Here is a 20,884-nt window from a genome sequence, read left to right on the forward strand (position 1 = left end):
CGCTGTTGGGTCAAAATCCTGGAGTACCCTCCCTCATAGCATTGTGGGTCAGCCTACAACAGGTGGACTGCATCGGTTCAGGAAGGTAGCTCAACACCACCTTCTCAAGGGCAGCTTGGGGTGGGCAAGAAATGCTGGTCAGCCAGCGACGCCCACATCCCACAAATAAATAGAATAGAAGACTGATTTAAAAAGGGAACATTTTTGGAGTGATGGAGAGTGGGACTGATTAGATAGCTCTTTCACTGAACTAGCATATGCAGAATTAGCTAAATGGCCTCCATTTGTGCTCTGTGATTGTAGGGTCTATGTATGAGCTCTCACAGCAAGCTGTGCACCAAGAAATGACTCAGTTTACACATGCACTTAACTGCCTTGTCTCTTTGTCTTTCCATGCAGCAAGTTTAAAGACTATGACAATCATTAGTTTCTGTTGGACTGGAGGTGGTTGCTGTAGTTAAATGACCCTTGGGTTGGAAACAAGGACAAGAAAGCAAACGTCTCCAAGCATGTTGAAGCCTGTCCCATTGAAATGTCTACCCAGTATGTCTTTTAGTTATTTTTGTAACAGACTGGGAAAGATTGCAGCACAATCTGGTCCAGGCAGCCTGTAACGTGTGTATTTAGAGCTGGTTTCAGTGTCAACCTGTGGGTGAGGTGCAAACTGTGAGTGCTGCAAAAGTACTGCAACGAGTATGTGTTCGTCTAGTACTACTGGCATTGGAAATAAATTTAATTAGATTAAATATTCCTAGAATTATTTCAGTCTGCAAACAATCTTGAGAAAGTTTAATTGCAACATAAGTCTCGCGAAAGTGGCTAGTAATTGAAATACTGGTTCCTCTTACCTGACTTGGGTTGATATATAAGTCTGTTCTGCACCATGTGAATAGTAAGAAGGGTCATCAGTATGGATGCAAAAGGAATAAGGAAGCCCAAGTTTTTCGCTATAGATTGTTGAATGTAGGCAATGCCCAAAAAGACAACTGCAGAGTTCAAGTTCACAAACCAGTGAAACCTGTGGGAAGAGAAATCAAAAGTCCAAGGTGAATATAAAATGATATGTTTTTAAATCTTTAAATTTTGAATAATATTAGTTGACCATGAAGCATTGAAGCTTACAGCGCAGAATGTCTTGGGCCCTATTCGTCTCTGTGCTGTCATCCACAACTAGTAGTGTCCTCCTTTTACACCAATCTTTTGCTTTGTCTTGATCACAGGACTCCCATTCTGCTTCCTCAGTCACCTCCTGCCCAGTCAACATCTTTCTTGTGTTGTAGCACCTTTCTGGTGATCTGGCCCTTCCCCACCTTTTCTAATACGAGAGGAAATAAAAAGCAGGCTTTTCCACCCAGAAAACCTTCTAATCACTATCATAAAAGACTCATATCATATCTCTGGGAGTTTTTTTATTCATTAATGGGATGTAGGCATCACTGGCTAAACCAATATTTATTGTCAAGGGAAGTCAACAGTGTACTGCCTTCTTAAATCACTACAGGCCTTGGGATGCAGGGCCACCCACAGTGTGGTTAGGAAGGGAGTTCCAGGATTTTCACCCAGCAACAGTGAAAGAACATCGGTATTGTTCCAAGCCAGGATGGTGCACGGCTTGGAAGGGAACTTACGTGGTGTTCCCATGCATCCGCTGCCCTTGTCCTTCTGAGGTGGGAGAGGCCACTGATTTGGAAGGTGTTGCTGGAGGAATTAATAAATTGTCGAAAGAACTTGAATGATGGTAGCAAAACTGTGGTATGACAACAAACCAAACCATACAGATAAGAATTTCCAGGTCTTATACAGAAAAATGGACAGGGACAGCGAGTCTGAATGAATGCATTGCAGAATGGAAAGAAGCAGAGAAATGTTTATAGAAAGGAAAAGGTAAATACTTTATCTGTGAGCAACAGTAGACATGAATTATATTATAATATTAGTTATGCTCACACTGATATACACAGAGACACACTCATACAAACACACTCACTCAAGCTAACAAATATAATGACTACTGGGAACATAGCCTACAACAGAAACAAAAAAGGTCTTTTCCTGAGAAATTATATTCACTGTGCTACAAATAATTCAACATTTTCACAAATAATAATGAATTGGATGCGAGTCACTTACCTTTAGGAATAATCTGTACAACTTGGAGCTATAGTCAATAAAACAAAAAAAATGAAAGAACTGTGGATTCTGGGAATCAGAAACAAAAGCAGAAATTGCTGGAAAAGCTCAGCAGGTCTGGTAGCATCTGTAGAGAGAAATCAGAGTTAATGTTTCGGGTCTGATGACCCATCCTCAGAACTGGACTATAGTCTTTGCTTTGGAAAGAGTTGCTTGTTTGAAGGGAAAGACTATGTTCTATGTTGTGCAAAGTAACATATGCATGTGTAACACGCCAATACTAAGAGCACAAGTTCCCCTTTGATCACTGAGATACACTCTGGTGACAGAAGAGGAATGGTTCAGTGAAGACCAGCTTGATTTGAAGAGCAACATAAACATGGCATAAAGCAGTTCCTTTGGATCGATATCTACATTTGTTAGGGCTATTTCCTTGCATGAAATGTTATTTCTTTTTCCATTAAATACACAATGGCTGTTTTTCTATCCACAGAGACTTAGCTTGTTGGTGCTGCCACTTAATTTTTCTTCAATGTATTTCTTAGTAGGAACCAATCCTTTTTCTTTACCAGTCTGCTGAATGTAAACATGTTGCAATCTGGTGCGACTTATTGCACATGTTATTGTGTGATATTGTTGGAAAAAGATTACTAAACACTGACGTAGTACTGAGATAGTATATCAAATTCAACATGAGGCTCCTTTTGAGATCACACGTTAATGCACACAGTTCTGTTGGAATGGAGCTCAGATCAGTGCCAGGAGATTCAAAATGAATATTCAGCAAAGCTTCATTGTGCTTACAGCTCTGTCAATGTTGTTCATTGTCTAAAGTTGTCAATCCTTTTGTGTTTATCATGTCTATTGTTCCCAGGCAATTGTAAGGGATTTAACCTTACACTTGACATTTTGAGAAACGTTTATCTTATCTTCTGCATCAAATTTGTTGCATTAAGGGTAGGCATCTCACCTCTGAGTCCAAAAATTGTGGCTTTAACTGCACTTCATTGAACTTAGTGCAAAACTGAGGCGGACTGAGTAGTACAGTATTGAGGGAGTGTTGCACTGTTGGAGGTGCCATCGTTCTGCTCAAACCCTAAAATGAAGCCCATCTGTCATCTCAAGCAGATGTAAAACATTCCACAACACTGCTTAAAGAAGAGAAAAGAAGGGAAAATCCCGCTGATGTCTTGGCTAATATCTTTTCCTAAACCAACATCACTGAAATACACTAACAAGTAATTCACAGAATCCCTACAGTGGGTAAGCAGGCCATTTGGCCCATTGAGTCCACACCACCCATCCAAATAGCATCCTACCCAGACCCATCCCTCCTATTCTATCCATGTAGTGCTGCACTTCCCAAGGCTAAGCCACCTAGCCTATACATCCCTGGACATTATGGGCAATTTAACATGGTTAATCCACATAACCTGCGTATGTTTGGACTGTGGGAGGAAACTGGAGCACCCGGAGGAAACTCGCACAGATACTGGGAGAATGTGTAAACTCCATATATACAGTTGCCTGAAGCTGGATCAGACCTGGGTCTCTGATGCTGTGAGGCAGCAGTGCTAACGATTGAACTATGGTGTGTCTACAATGGTAATTATCGCACAACCATTTGTGGGAGCGTGTGGCAGGTAAATTGATGCAACATTTTCTATAACAGTGGCTACACCTCAAAAGTACTTAGTTGAATGTGAACTGTATTGACTGCTTTGGGACTTCTTAAGATCATGAAGATTGTTATATAAATGCACAGCTTTCTTTAGACATTGTCAATGTTTCTGCTGTGACTCCACAACGTGAAAAAAGTAGAAATAGAGTGTTAAATGAAAGCAGAAAGTAGAGGCAAAACTCAACAGGTCTGGCAGCCTCTGTGGAGAGAGAAACAGCGTTAACGATTCAATTTTTCTAGATCTGTCCTTCAGGACTGAAGGAAGGAGAGAACTAAATCATTGTTTTCACAAGCCACATCAAACTAAGGAAGTGTCCAACATCAACAATCTTAAGTTTTATTCTTATATCTCAACCAGAAAAAAAAAACAGATAAACAAAAGTCCAGGAAGAACACTAACCAATTGAAGAATGTTAGAAGCTGGCTTTGATCGTACTCCTGTAGCTGGTAGGCACCGAATGGACAAACAACAGCTCGGATTCCTCCTGAGCCCAAAGATGCTGACAGGAGGCCAATATAAAACAGCACAGTCTGCTCCCCCTTATCAAGAGCATTTATGTTATGGTGAGTATCAATGTAGAAATCCTCAAATGGGAATGCAACGACAGGCAGCATCATAGTACCTTTACAGAATAAACAGAAAGCCATCGTTAGAAAGTTAATCACCCCTTGTTTTATTTTCAGAGCAGCTTAACACAACTTCAGACACTCCAAAACATTTGAAAGCAATGAAATATCTTTGTCCACCCTCAGTAAACACTGCCCCCAATTTGTCTGTGACAAGCAATTAGAAACAGCAAAGGAGTTGGAGAACCGATTCTTGTTTTTTTCTGTTGTTGGTTGAAGGAGGAATGTTGGTCAGGACACCATTGAATTATCTGCTTTTCCTTAAAGTTATAAAGAGGATATAAGACATCAATCTTGAACATGAAAGCAAGGATTCACTTTAACATCGCAATCCTGGTGATTTGGACACACTTTCTAATCTTGAGGAAGTTCTCTTACATTGGCAGAGTCATCTTTTGGACAACATACCAAACTTGGGCTCTGTCTATCTCTTCAAGTCAATGTATCACTTCACAGGATCACATACAATAATTTGCAGGTGATCGGGGGAATTTCCTAGTGTTCTGGCTACCATTTAGTAACTAACATCACAAGCACATTTTGGGGAAAATTTCCCTAAGATTGTACTTATTTTACATAATGATGACCAATCTCATAATGCAACAGCCCACACATGGGCATGATAACCACTAAATTCATCGTACTGTATTTCTAGCTACTCCTGTAAGTTACCTTGACAGGGTGACAGACCCATGTATGTAAGTACGGTCTCTGATGCCTGTTCACAGATCTCTTGGAGAAGCTTGTGAGCAAAGCAGGTATTGATTGGACTTTTGGTGGTCACTAAGGCCTGGGTACTGTCTGCCAATTAGAAGTTTGTTTGAAAGAAAAATGCTTGAAGGTAAAGCCTGGAGGAGCAGAAATTTCAGAAGAATTCTGACTCAAAGCAGTAGAGTGTTATTGTTTGCAATCACCACCCTCACATTCTCATTTCCCACCACTTCTGTCCCTCACATCATTTGAAGGATGCCCAATTTTGAGATGGTCACCTGATCAGGCCACCTTTGGTGGCGCAAAATATGTGCCAGCAGCTGACAGTCAGCCCTGAGGTCCAGTTTCAGGCAAATACCAGGCCTGCTGGTTTAGGGTGGAAGGATCTGATTCATTATCCAATTACTGTTTGTGGGAACGTGCTGTGTGTAGTCAAGCAACTACATTCCCCCAATACAACTATGACTACATCACAAACATAATTAATTGATTTGAAAATACTCTGGAACATCCTGAGGATATGGAATATAATATTGACACAAATTTTTTCTTAATGCAAACCAAAAATGTGTACTTCAATTATTAGGAAATTTTACATCTTTTCTGCATAAATATGAATGAAAGGGAGAGGCATTGGTATTGTGGTATTGTCAATGGGTTAATGACCTCAGTAAGCACAGGCAAATGCCCTGGGGAGATGGATTAAAACCCCACTATGACAGAGGATGAAAATTTGAATTTAATTAATAAATCTGGACTCCAAGGCTAGTCTAATGATGTCCAGGAAACTGTTGTCATAAATATGTACTGAGTTCACTGATGTCCTTTAGGGAGGTACATCTACTGTACTTATCTGATCAGGCCGACATGTATCTCCAGATCTCTCATAAAGTTGTTGGCTTTTAACTACCCTCTGAAATGCTCAAGCAAGATACCCAGTTTAAGGGCAATTACCGATGGGCAATCATGACCTTGTTTGTGATCGTGTAAAAATTAAATAATTACAGTAAAAATAAACTCATATGATTAATAATCACATGATCATAAAAAGGAAGCATTTGTATTAGATATTCAGCCAATGTATCCTACAGTATAACTCTGATTGCAGTACTCAATAACATCATGGCATTAAATGGAATAGTAATATTGTGACAATGTAGTCAGGACTCTCACTCTCACCTGACTGAATAGTGTGTTGTCAGTGACAGATACAAAGCAGGATACAAACAAACATCTGTCTATACACATTTCCAGTGAAAAGAAGCTCAAATGATGTTTTTGCAATAAACTACTGCAAAATACAGCTTTGATTCTATCACATTGTAACTAAGCACAGAGTCTGAAGATCATAGCCAAACTCATTACGTACCACTTAATTTTCACTGCTTTGCTAAAAAGTGTTTTACAGAATTACAATATGCATAGCAAAAATATTCCAATAGCTAACAAATATGTTTTTAATTGATGAGTTACTAATGTTAATTTTTTTTTGTTTTATGTTAGACACTAACACCACATTTTTTCTGTATACAACAGTACAGCTCACATCTAATGTAACATGTTGTCCAGTCAAGGTTGTGTAATCTGAGGCATTTGTGATTTACTCTTGAAAATATTTCTGGTTTGGTCTTCAGCATCCATGCCCCAGGAGCTGTAGGTCAGTGCAATCATGCTCCACAACCACCTTCTAAGTTGCCTTCTGGTCATTTGGCCTCTATCTGCCTTTGTGACCAGCTGTGCTCCTCAGTTTCCTATCAACACTGACAGTTATGGCCAGATCTGCTCAGCTTGTAATCTGGGTATAATTTCTTACTCTGTGGGCTGGCTGTGTGGTTGTTAAGTATCACTGCAGTTTTAAACGATTTCTATATTGCAGTGATATTACCAATTTGTACAGATTCTGCCTCTCGTTGAACAGGAGGCTAACTAGAATCTCTCCACAAGCACAAATCTGTGAAGAAAATGTATTTAAGTAGAAATATGCATTTCCACTGTTAATACTGTTTCCAATTTTTGTACAGGAGTAATTTCTTAATAATTTAAAGGAATGAAGAGCAAAATAGTAAATACTTTTTTGAAAAAAAACTTCTTTCATGACTAGCAAATATCCACAAATTTGAAATGAGAAAATGCTTTAGAAAGAACAATCAAGCTTAAACTCCCATGTTTGTTGGAAGAACATTGAGTACTTTTTTCAATCCACACCCCCAGCAGGGAGCTCATGGGATGGAAGCACAGTTTGAAGGTGGTGCTGCAATATTATCGGACTAATTCTCACCCTACCTTACCTTCGGGTGTAGTTCTCAACTGGGAGGGCAAGGACAGTGCATTTACCCTCTGGCTTACTGGTAAAAGAGAACAACTCCATATATTTCTCTACACAAGCACTAAGAAAGCCTTTCCTTTTGTACAACTACTGCTATGTGCATCATGACAGTCAACCTACAGATGCACATTATACTGCCAACTGTGCCTATCATTGGAACTCAGCAGTAATGGACCTCTGCAAATTCGTGTTTGAATTGATATTTTTAATGTTGTAAAAATTGGAATTTTTACTTGATCTTACTGTTGAAAGTCTCCTGGAAGTCCATGAAATAACTTGCTTAAAATTGGCTTTTGCTGGATTAGGAATGATGACTTTCACCCACTAAACAACAAACCTGTAACCTCCAGCATCCAGAAAACCTCCAGTTCCAGGTCCCCCTCCAAGTCAGAACATTCTCCTGACTTGGAATTTTCTTGGCATTCCTTGGTCAAAACTCTTGAACTCTCTTTCAGACAAGACTGTGGATGTATCTGTAGCAGTTCCAGACATTCTCCTGACTTGGAATTAGGGAGAGCTGTCACTGTCAGCATCTCCAAAATAGACATAACAAATTCATGTTATTAACATTAACGCCCCCTTTCCCGAATTTATTTCCGCCTTACCTGCATGCTGCACATGAGACTGTAAGAGTGCAGTGCACAAACGGTAACAGATGTGAGAGCCACACTAACACATTCATACCTATAAAGTGAAGGAGAGCACAGATGTAAACCACTTTGGTTCTCCCCATGCAAGACTCTGCAAACCATCCCACCAGCACAGGAGTCAAGGTGCTTGCTCCAACAAAACACAGGTTGATAATGGCAGCCTGGTAGTTCTTGTAGCCCACTTTCAGAGTGCAATATAGAATCATGTTGCACACTATCCCAAAGTAAGTAAAGCGTTCGCACAGCTCCACTGAAAGCAGGCAGATCACGGTCTGCAGTTTCTTCCTCGAATAGCGTGCCCCTGCATTCTGCTCCTGATTAAAGCTTCTCACTTTCCCACTCCTTCGTTTAGTCGGGTTAAACCCAAAGGTTTCTGGCATATTTTTCAATTCCAGCACTGACATTGCGCACAGCCTCAGCGACAGCCTCATTGAGGACTTCTGGAGGAGAGGGGATAGATCTCATAATCCAATTATCACACTTGTCCCACTCACTCCTGAATTCCACATGCACGTACAACTATTCCACAGCCTTGAATCGCGCCTTCATGTTACAGCACTGTTAACCATATGGTAGCTTCAATATTTGAGCTGTAACAGCATTAATTCGGCTCGAGTTGCGATATGGGAATGGAACTGAAATATTTACCTGACTGGCTTCTTCAGAGAGACCGACTGAGCAGCTGTCAGTACCCCCATTTCTGAAGAAGGGTCCAGACCCGAAGCGTCAGCCTTCCTGCTCCTCCGATGCTGCTTGGCCTGCTGTGTTCATCCAGCTCTACACCTTGTTATCTCAATATCCCCAGCTTCCCGCTTTGACCTCAGATCGACGTTTACAGCTCTGTTTTATCGTTTCGGACGGGTTACTTGTAGCATCTTGTTTACTATTGCCAACTTAAATTAAAAAAAAACTACTGGAGAGATGTTGGAAATCTGGAACCAGCACACAAGTTGCTGGAGAAACTCAACAGGTCTGGCAGCATCTGTGGAGAGAAATCAGAGTTAACGTTTCGGGTTTTGAAGACTTAAAACGTTAACTCTGCCTCCCACAGATGCTGCTAGAGAGCTGCTGAATTTCTCTAGCAGTTTCTGTATTGTTTTCAATGTTTTGTTACCCCTTTGTAAAAGACCAGTTATTTTATTGTAGTACTTAACACGTCTCTTCCTTACACATTTTCCCCAAATAATACAGCACAACACAAATAATACAGCACAACACAAATAATACAGCACCGATAGTGCAATTATCTTATGTGTAAATATGCAACTTCTTGCACTAATCAAAGATATTTTGAAAAATGCAACGTTAGAAAAAAAGCTAAAATTCGTTCAAATAACAAGACATGTTGGGTAAGATTGTCATCACAAAATCTGACTCGAACCAGGATTAATTTTATTGAATATAATAAAATGTGAGGCTGGATGAACACAGCAGGCCAAGCAGCATCTCAGGAGCACAAAAGCTGACGTTTCGGGCCTAGACCCTTCATCAGAGAGGGGGATGGGGGGAGGGAACTGGAATAAATAGGGAGAGAGGGGGAGGCGGACCGAAGATGGAGAGTAAAGAAGATAGGTGGAGAGGGTGTAGGTGGGGAGGTAGGGAGGGGATAGGTCAGTCCAGGGAAGACGGACAGGTCAAGGAGGTGGGATGAGGTTAGTAGGTAGCTGGGGGTGCGGCTTGGGGTGGGAGGAAGGGATGGGTGAGAGGAAGAACCGGTTAGGGAGGCAGAGACAGGTTGGACTGGTTTTGGGATGCAGTGGGTGGGGGGGAAGAGCTGGGCTGGTAGTGTGGTGCAGTGGGGGGAGGGGATGAACTGGGCTGGTTTAGGGATGCAGTGGGGGAAGGGGAGATTTTGAAACTGGTGAAGTCCACATTGATACCATATGGCTGCAGGGTTCCCAGGCGGAATATGAGTTGCTGTTCCTGCAACCTTCGGGTGGCATCATTGTGGCAGTGCAGGAGGCCCATGATGGACATGTCATCAAGAGAATGGGAGGGGGAGTGGAAATGGTTTGCGACTGGGAGGTGCAGTTGTTTGTTGCGAACTGAGCGGAGGTGTTCTGCAAAGCGGTCCCCAAGCCTCCGCTTGGTTTCCCCAATGTAGAGAAAGCCGCACCGGGTACAGTGGATGCAGTATACCACATTGGCAGATGTGCAGGTGAACCTCTGCTTAATGTGGAATGTCATCTTGGGGCCTGGGATGGGGGTGAGGGAGGAGGTGTGGGGACAAGTGTAGCATTTCCTGCGGTTGCAGGGGAAGGTGCCGGGTGTGGTGGGGTTGGAGGGCAGTGTGGAGCGAACAAGGGAGTCACGGAGAGAGTGGTCTCTCCGGAAAGCAGACAGGGGTGGGGATGGAAAAATGTCTTGGGTGGTGGGGTCGGATTGTAAATGGCGGAAGTGTCGGAGGATAATGCGTTGTATCCGGAGGTTGGTAGGGTGGTGTGTGAGAACGAGGGGGATCCTCTTGGGGCGGTTGTGGCGGGGGCGGGGTGTGAGGGATGTGTCGCGGGAAATGCGGGAGACGCGGTCAAGGGCGTTCTCAATCACCGTGGGGGGGAAGTTGCGGTCCTTAAAGAACTTGGACATCTGGGATGTCCGCACCTACACAGGCCCCAAACCCCACCTCTTCCTCCGGTACATTGATGACTGTATCGGCGCCGCCTCTTGCTCCCCAGAGGAGCTCGAACAGTTCATCCACTTCACCAACACCTTCCACCCCAACCTTCAGTTCACCTGGGCCATCTCCAGCACATCCCTCACCTTCCTGGACCTCTCAGTCTCCATCTCAGGCAACCAGCTTGTAACTGATGTCCATTTCAAGCCCACCGACTCCCACAGCTACCTAGAATACACCTCCTCCCACCCACCCTCCTGCAAAAATTCCATCCCCTATTCCCAATTCCTCTGCCTCCGCCGCATCTGCTCCCACGATAAGACATTCCACTCCCGCACATCCCAGATGTCCAAGTTCTTTAAGGACCGCAACTTCCCCCCCACGGTGATTGAGAACGCCCTTGACCGCGTCTCCCGCATTTCCCGCGACACATCCCTCACACCCCGCCCCCGCCACAACCGCCCCAAGAGGATCCCCCTCGTTCTCACACACCACCCTACCAACCTCCGGATACAACGCATTATCCTCCGACACTTCCGCCATTTACAATCCGACCCCACCACCCAAGACATTTTTCCATCCCCACCCCTGTCTGCTTTCCGGAGAGACCACTCTCTCCGTGACTCCCTTGTTCGCTCCACACTGCCCTCCAACCCCACCACACCCGGCACCTTCCCCTGCAACCGCAGGAAATGCTACACTTGTCCCCACACCTCCTCCCTCACCCCCATCCCAGGCCCCAAGATGACATTCCACATTAAGCAGAGGTTCACCTGCACATCTGCCAATGTGGTATACTGCATCCACTGTACCCGGTGCGGCTTTCTCTACATTGGGGAAACCAAGCGGAGGCTTGGGGACCGCTTTGCAGAACACCTCCGCTCAGTTCGCAACAAACAACTGCACCTCCCAGTCGCAAACCATTTCCACTCCCCCTCCCATTCTCTTGATGACATGTCCATCATGGGCCTCCTGCACTGCCACAATGATGCCACCCGAAGGTTGCAGGAACAGCAACTCATATTCCGCCTGGGAACCCTGCAGCCATATGGTATCAATGTGGACTTCACCAGTTTCAAAATCTCCCCTTCCCCCACTGCATCCCTAAACCAGCCCAGTTCATCCCCTCCCCCCACTGCACCACACTACCAGCCCAGCTCTTCCCCCCCACCCACTGCATCCCAAAACCAGTCCAACCTGTCTCTGCCTCCCTAACCGGTTCTTCCTCTCACCCATCCCTTCCTCCCACCCCAAGCCGCACCCCCAGCTACCTACTAACCTCATCCCACCTCCTTGACCTGTCCGTCTTCCCTGGACTGACCTATCCCCTCCCTACCTCCCCACCTACACCCTCTCCACCTATCTTCTTTACTCTCCATCTTCGGTCCGCCTCCCCCTCTCTCCCTATTTATTCCAGTTCCCTCCCCCCATCCCCCTCTCTGATGAAGGGTCTAGGCCCGAAACGTCAGCTTTTGTGCTCCTGAGATGCTGCTGGGCCTGCTGTGTTCATCCAGCCTCACATTTTATTATCTTGGAATCTCCAGCATCTGCAGTTCCCATTATCTCTGATATTAATTTTATTGAACAACACGTCGAATATTTGGAATTTATTATTATCAGATATAAATACCACAGTAGAGCGTCCACCTGACAGTGTCAGTAGGTGGACTGTACACTGCTCTGCCTCTGGTCCGTCTGTATCTTTGGCAATTCTGTGCCCCTGCCTGTTCAGAAGTTGGTCACGTCCAAACAAGCAACTGTCAAATTCCGGACAAGGAGATTGAGGCCATTCATTATTTGTAGCCAGTCGCACTGTTTGTCTGTCTGTCTGTCAGACCAGAAAACTGCTCATAACTGTTAAAATCTCCCGACTGATGATAAGTCCCCACCTATCTTTCAAAGCAATTCCGCTGATTCCTGGTAACCCCGGTTTAAGCGGGGGGGGGGAGGGGGGACATTGGGCAGGAGTTCAGATTTTAAATATGACTGTGACAATAATTAACACAGAAACCAGGCACCAAGCAGCTGGCGATTTACTATGTGTGTAGTGGAAAGCAAGCATTTCGCTTGGGTTGTGCCTCTCCCGCGGCTATGTCTTTGACAAAGAAACGCTAGTCAGATTGGGGTGGAGTGTCAGCCGGCATTCCTGGTGTTGAGAGTGCTGCTATGTACAGTGGACGCCAAGTTCCTCTGGGTGACACTTTTGGTATCAACACACACACACACACACTGACAGACATACACAGAGACACAGACACACATACAAGCACACAGACATACATTCTGAACTCTAGCCCAAGACCAGGGCCGCGAAACTTACAGTGGGCTTTGTCTTAAATTTTCTTGTCTTTAAAAATGTCTTTTTTCTTTGTTATATTACGATGGAAGCACTGTTATTCTGAACTTTTTATAGCTTTGCTTATCTAATTTATGACTATGATTTTGTATTTTGGAATTTCTGTAATGTTGGATTTTTAATTTTTCTAATATTTACCCCCTGAAGAATTTGTGCTCAAGAATCTGAACCTAGTTACCACATACCTAAGATGGCACTGTGAGTGAGGACTTGTAAACTTTTCACTGTACTCGTGTGTACATGTGACAATAAAGTTAATTCAATCTCTCTCTGGTTCCATTTCATTGAAGGGATATTACAGGTGGGAATCTGGCATCAACGTTTTAGATTAGATTCCCTATAGCTTGTCGTGTCGTTTTGCTGCTAGCTGATGTTCATGTATTCTGATGGCTAGCTTCTTTCCTGGCTGTCTGATGTAATGTTTGTGGCAGTCGTTGCATGGTATTTTGTAAACCACGTTGGTTCTGCATGTTGTGGGAATGGGCTGTTTAATCCTTGTGAGTATTGGTCGTAAAGTGGCTGTGGGCTTGTGGGCCACCGTGATTCCTAATGGTTATAGGAGTCTCTTTGTCAGTTCTCATATGTTCTTGACATAGGGCAGTGTGGCCAGTGTGTTAGGGTGTGCTGTGTCCTCTTGTTGTTGTCTATCTACTGGGCACCTGCAGATGAAGTTGTGGAGATATCCATTCATAGCGAAGATTCCTCTTTCCTGCATTGTTCTGGTGTGTTGCAGTGGGCCGTGGCCTATTCAAATAGTGTCCTAATACAGGAGTTCAGGTTTTAAATATGACTTTGACAATAATGAACACATGTGGATGTGGATGTTGGCATGGTTACTGTGGAACCTGAGGATTTGGTCAGTGACAAACAAAGCTGTATTAGGACACTATTTAAATGGGCCATGACCCACTGCAACACATCAGCACTACGCAGGAAAGAGGAACAGCACTTATACAAAATCTTCGCTATGAACGGATATCCCCACAACATCATCCACAGGTGCTTACTAGATAGTCAACAAGACAACACAGTATGTCCTAACACACTGGCCACGTGTGAACGAAAACAGCCAGCTCAGTGAGCAAGTCAACAACATCACTCACAACCCAAGCTACAAATCTTTGCTAATACCTTAAAGTTTATCAAATCCCTAATCATCTGCTGTACGAGGAATTCTTTGGGTCCTAGGGATTTCTCAGCCTTTAATGACATCAATGTGCCAACACCATTTCTCTACAAATCCTGATTTCCATCAGTTACTCACTCTCACTAGACCTCTGGGTTTCCAACATTTTTGGGACATCATTTGTGTCCCCCTTTGCGAAGACAGAGCCAAAGTATTATTTATTGGCTTGCCATCTTTGTTCACTATTACAACTTTACTTGTTTTAGGCTGTAGCCACTTTACTAGAATTTAATTAAAATGCTTCAGCTCAATTTCTCGTACAGATCATTACAGAGCAGCTCATTAACCTCACTTGAAAAGCTCTGAATAAAATGTATTTAAAGGTGCAGTATCAGAAAGAATGAAAGAATGCTTGCAATCAAATAATAACCAGATTTTGCAAGAATAAAATTCACATGTGGTAATTATAATGGCTATACATCAATCCTGAGTGAGTCACATTCAATTTTAGTGTCATACATTGATGATAAAACATTGTAAAGCACAAAATAATACAAAATCTTTGTCTGCTTTCTTCCTCAAATTGTCTCCACTTTACATAACTATTCAACAACAACATCATAGAGAGGTTTGCACCAAGTGAATAAAGTTTTGTGTGGTTAATGCTGAAATGTTGTGCTACAGAACCAGATATTCTGATGTACTTGCCTCAGATCTGTTTAATAGAAGCTTCAAACAAAAGCTTGCAAAGCTTGTTTTGTTTGACTGACCTCACATTTCCTGAAGGCATCAAATCCTCTCTCAATATACTCGAGATCTAAGTATCAATAGGTAGCTTGAGAGTGTGGAGTGGGAGTTGAACTTTGGAGCTTGACTGAGTTTGTGGTTGTAAGATCCTCTCCTAGATCTCTTCATGAAAATGACGCTCTTTACAAAGATTATTAAGGTGAGGTTTGATCATTCCCTGTTATGATGCTTGCTGCTATCATTGAATGCTGATTCAGCAACTACTGAAGTTTAAAGCTCTTGACCACAACGTCAAATTCCTTCAAAGTCTCACCCAACCCAGAACCTTATGATGTCTCGGCACTCCTCTATTTCTGGCCTTTTGTGCTGTTAGCCATATTGTCAGCAGGGCTGCTGCCTCACAGCACCAGGGACCCTCTATGTGGAGTTTGCACATTTTCCTATGTCTGCAGGGGTTTCCTCTGGGTTTTCCGGTTTACTCCCACAGCCCAAAGATGTGTAGGTTAGGTGGATTGGGCATGCTAAATTGCCTCATAGTGTCCTGGGATGTGCAAGCTAGGTTGGATAGCCATGGGAAATGTGGGATTATGAGTATTGAGAGGGGGCGGATCTGGATGGGATGCTGTTCGGAGGGATCAGTGTGGATCGATGGGTCAAAGACTGTGCTTCCAGACTGTAGGGATTCTATGACTTTATGATTCTAATTTCTAAGCACTGGAATTCTTTCCATAGCCCCTTCTGTCTGTCAAACTGTCTCTCTGTCAATGCAGTCCACAACCTACCAATGTACTTGAATGGGGCAGCTTGTAAATCTATCAATGCATATTCAGCATGTATGTTTCAAGGGCTCAGGAGCAAACTAACCAAATTGTAGATAAAAAGAACCTTCCATTTCCAAAGCAATCTATGTGTTTCTACAGTTTGTAAATCAGTACTTGTTAAGACTTCAAACACGGCCCAGATTTTGCTATGGTAGTGATAGGGCATGGATCAGTGTCCAAGACCCTTCAGTGTTCCCCCATATTTGCAGAAGGATGAGCAGAATAATGCAGAATTCCAGAAGTTGTTGTCAGTGATTCTACTTGATCGGATGTGCTGTAAAGACTTCTATTGTCGGCAATCAGCATTGTAATCACGAATTGATGACTTCATCTCTATTGCTGTAAGTTTTTGAAACATAGAAACATAGAAAATAGGAACAGAAGTAGGCCATTCAGCCCTTTCAGCCTACTCTGTGATTCATGGCTGATCACCCAACTCAGGAACCTGTTTCCACTTCCTCCCCATACCCTTTGACTCCTTTAGCTCTACAAACTATATTTAACTTTTTAGAGTTATAGAGCTGTAGAGCACGGAAACAGACCCATTGGTTCAACTTGTCCATGTCGACAAGATGTCCTCAATTAATCTAGTCCCATTTTCCAGCATTTGGTCCATATCCGTCTCAGCCTCTCCTGTTCACATATCCATTCAGATACCTTTTAGATGTTGTAATTGTACTTTGTTGAAAATATTCAATGTTTTGGCCTCAACCTACTTTCTGTCTTGATTTTGAAAATTCCAGAAAAGTCTATTCCTTGCTGAGTGAGACGTAACTGTGCCCTTAATGACATACTAACTTCAGAATTACAACTAAACAGCAGTCCTGAAAAAGCTAACTGTACATTGATGGATTGTCAAATTACTTCACCATGCTTTTAAAAAATCCACACCTCATCTTTTTAAAAGTAGTTCATCTTTATTTAGTTTGCATCTTAATTCATGGAAGAATTTATTTCACTATTCAAAATTTTAAGATAAAGGTAAAACGTATTAAATGCTTCTCCTTTTTTGCGTTTGCCCTCTGTCCTTACTTCAACATGATTGGTTCTTTCTCTGCTGGGTGACATCGCTACTACTGCATGACAGGAAATCCCCTTTGTCTTAAAACCAGGTTTAAACTGAGTGAGAGAAAATCATCAGATCTTTGTGGGCAACTTTATTTGAGGTTACCAGAAATCATCTTTGCTTTGACACTAACACCAATTTCCAGGCTATTGAGGCCTGGCAGCACAATGATCCATTGAAACAATGTTTGACTACTTTCCTCCTTCTCTTCTCAGTGTTTGCAACACTCACAGTTTGAGGGCTACTGATTTACTGAACTTACTTTTCATCGTGGTGGAATACCATCACACAGAAGCCAGAGGTAGTGGTGGAGGCAAGTATAATTTTTTCATTTAAGAAACATTTGGACAGATATAGGGAATGGATAAGTATGGAGAGATATGAACCAAATGTAGGCAAATGGGAATACATTAATTGCGAAAACTGGGTGGCATGGTCAAGTTGGGCCAAAGGGCCTGTTTCCATGGAGTAAACCTCTACGACTCTATGAGAAGCAGGAAATGTAATGGGGCCTGAAAAATTAAGCTGCAATGACAGTACCTCTTTATTTCCAAGCCTATTGTAAAGGTCTTAAATAGATGTTGCTTAACTCTCTAAAGGTCCTCACAAAATAGTTCAAATCATTCATTACTGAAATACAACAAAATATCATGTTTCTCACTTTGCTGTCTTCAGTGCCTCAAACCAAATGCAAAATTGGAACTTGAACTAAATATACCAAGAATAATATACATTCCAATACATGACATCATGTGTTCGATAAATTAACAACCCTTTGGTGCATTACAGCAGAAAGGCCTGAGATGGTGGTCTTTCCCCACTGTACCATAAGGGTGGTTGGCTGAAGCTTGGTGGATCCATCAGCAAATGGTCCTGGAGCTTGGAAAGTGCCAGTGTGTAACATGCAGCCAGGGGCAACTTTTTGCATTGGAAGACCAACAGGTTTTGGCAAACCTAAAAGTGCCTTTCACTGAGTTGATGGTCCTCCCATTGCAGTTTATGTTTGTCTCATCGTGTATTCTAGGGAACAGCCCATAGAGCACAGAGTCCTGCGTCATGGGTCTGTTTGGCCAAACATCAACAGAAACTACTTCTCTCTCCAGAACTTCCTTGCAAGGGGAAAATTCCAGAAAGAGCTCCACAACAGTCTCTCCACTATTGGACCCCTCTCGAGGACAGTGTGCAATGATGCAGTGAGTGTGGGAGTGCATGAACAATTGAATTGAGAGTACCATTCTCACCACCAGCCTTGGTGCTTATTAGGAAGTTCTAGCGATGAGGCATTTCTGCCAAATAATTTTCACGACTTTCTCAGGGAACCACTCGACAAGATCCATTCTCTCCTTTCCTTGTAAGGCCCTGAAATGTTATGTTCTGGGCACTGCCTGGTGGACTTGTGGCTGAAGGTATTTTCTGTACAAATCTTTCATGAGGTACTTTCATCGTGGGCCGAAAGGCCTGTATGGTGCTGTACTGTTCTGGTGATAATGTACAGTTCAACTACATGAAATATCCTGTGGTCATGTAAACAGGGACTGGCAGAACCTCACAACATAGTGACACTTGCTGTTTGCATACTGGGGGTCTACACACAGCTTTGATGGAGCCATACACAAAGATGGCCATCTGGATAAGAGAGAAGTTGGGCACTTTCCTCCCCACCATCGTGAATATTTTTCACGGTTTTCATGTGGACACAGTCTGTCTATGGCCTCTGGATGAAGTAGAAGATAGTTTGGGTGTCCATTGTGCTGCAGGCCTTGTGGAATCATAGAATCCCTACAGTGTGGAAACAGGCCATCTGGCCCAACGAGTCCACACCGACCCTCCGAAGAGCATCCCACCCAGACCCAGTCCCCTACCCCTGCAGTTCCCTCGTCTAACCCACCTAACTTACACATTGCTGAGCAGTATGGGCAATTTAGCATGGCCGATCCACCTAGCCTGCACATCTTTGGACTGTGGGAGGAAACCCACACTGACAAAGGGAGAACATGCAAACTCCACACAGACTGTGGCCCAAGGGTAGAATCGAACCCAGGTCCTTGGCACTGTGAGGCAGCAGTGCTAACCACTGAGCCACTGAATGGGTCAGACCTGTGCCACATGCAAAAACATCGACAGCAATTCATGCCTAATGACCAGGATTGACAATGGAGAGAGAGTGGCACTTGCACATGCCCAGCTTCTGCCTACCCTGAGCAATAGACTCCTCCCAAGTTTTAGCACACGTCCTGACCCCTTTGAATTTCTGCCCAGCACACTCAAGCTTAGCTGACCTGATAGTGAAGGGGATAAAGGATCAGTTGACTTAGTTCCCAAAGAATTTGGCCTCAGTCTTGCTTTGATTGACTTAGGCTCCTGAGGTCACTTTGAACTGGTCGCAGATGCTCATCAGTCTGTGCACTTACAGTGGATCTGAGCAGCGATGTTGCCTGTGTCCAGGAGGTCGATAAGCAGGCCTCTGATCTCATTTCACATCTTTCCTGATGGACCCAGCAAAAGGGTCTGTCCATCACAAAAACACAGCTAGAGAAAGAGCAAGAGAGAGAGAGAGAGGAGCAAGAGAGCAGGAAGCGCTCTGGTTGAGACTCAACAACTAATGTTTGCGTTGAGTGGTTTGATCCAATTGTGGATTCCCTCCCCCATGCCCATTTTGGAGATCAGGTGCTCATGTAGATTTGAAGACAAAGTCCTTTTCCTGATGCAGGCAAATGGAGAGGTTTCCAACCATCCTCCGCCAAATTTTACCTCATCAAAGTTTGCTACATTAACTTCCTATGTTGCCCTACAGTGTCCCTCATGTCCAATTCTAGTCCGATCTTTCTGTGCACCATTCCCAGAACAACCCTGCATTGAGATATCCTGAAAATCATTGGCACCCCTAGTATATACACCAGCTTTCAGAGCTGGTTGTGCACCTAGACATTTTGGTGCCCTGCATGGCTCCTGACATTTTGTCCAGACAGGGTGGTGGGGGGGGGGGGGGGGGGGGGGGGTGGTGGTGGGTGGCGAAATGCTGGATGGGATGATGCTGATGCGAGACTTTCTCTTCCCACCAGAGCCAGCAGTGGAGATTACAACCACAGACCATGCAAGCCGCTGGTCTTATGTTGCCACACAGTCAGTGCAGCCTCAGAGTCTTGAGGGATGGCCAGAAAAATAGGAAGAGGATCAGTGTACTTTTCAACTTTACAGGAGAATGTGTCACTATCTTCTCTTCACTGCCTCACACTACCTGTACCTCCACCACCTCCTGTCAATGCTCATGCTCTACCAATCTCACCATCGCCTGCAACACCTTCCCTCACTCCCCTCTCATCAACACACCCGAGCAGCTGACTGTCCAAGCCCCTGGGCTGCTGTTGGAAGGTGCCTTTGTCCTGCTGTTCTGGGACCACTTGAAGAAGGGCCAATGCCCTTGACTTGATTGAGGCCTGTGGTCAAGCATGACAAGTTTCTTGGCCATTCTGACCACAACAAAATGGATAAATTCATAACAAATGTACCTGACAATTCATAATTTACAGTATTCTAATGCCCAATATCTTTAGAGTATCATTCAGCAGTCTGCAAGTTATGTGGTTAAATTTGACGCTTTCAAAAAGCGACAATACAAAAAGCTCAGACAGACCGGGGCCACAAGGTTCTTGAACTAAATGATAAGAGAAGACAGCAGTAGTTTGAGCCTGGTATCTCTGGCTGAGGGGAATAAATGTTAAAAGGCTGGGATTCTGTGAGCATACCAATTGCTAAGTGTGAGTGAAGCAGGAGCAAAGAGCCCAGATATGCACCTTTGGCCAGCCTGTGAGCTGATGCAGGTCCCTGAGTGCGCTGTTATTGTGGCAGCATTACCATGAGTGTTACTGTGGCATCCCAAATTTCTGAAATGCAAACGCATCCTTAAATGGATTGCAAACGTGAAAGGAGGGTTCTTAGAGACCAGCACCTGTCAGATGCTCATGTTAGAGGGGTGTGAGGTGCACCTGGCTAGTGCCATGGAGCTTGCCCTGAGATGTTGGTGTCCAG

The 20,884-nt window shown here is 43.8% G+C and overlaps 1 protein-coding gene across 1 annotated transcript in view; it reads right to left on the minus strand.

The window, feature by feature from the left end:
- The window catches only part of slc15a5 (solute carrier family 15 member 5), a 28,216-nt gene extending 19,687 nt beyond the window's left edge, over positions 1-8,529 (minus strand). The window contains exons 1-3 of the mRNA XM_059654803.1: positions 8,160-8,529; positions 4,212-4,434; positions 849-1,018 (exon numbers count right to left, since the gene is read on the minus strand). Of these exons, the coding sequence (XP_059510786.1) occupies positions 849-1,018; positions 4,212-4,434; positions 8,160-8,529 (763 nt within the window). The remainder of the gene's footprint in view (positions 1-848; positions 1,019-4,211; positions 4,435-8,159) is intronic.
- Between the last annotated feature and the right edge of the window lie 12,355 nt (positions 8,530-20,884).

This window comes from Stegostoma tigrinum, chromosome 25 (assembly GCF_030684315.1).
Source record: "Stegostoma tigrinum isolate sSteTig4 chromosome 25, sSteTig4.hap1, whole genome shotgun sequence".
Taxonomy (NCBI): Eukaryota; Metazoa; Chordata; class Chondrichthyes; order Orectolobiformes; family Stegostomatidae; genus Stegostoma; species Stegostoma tigrinum.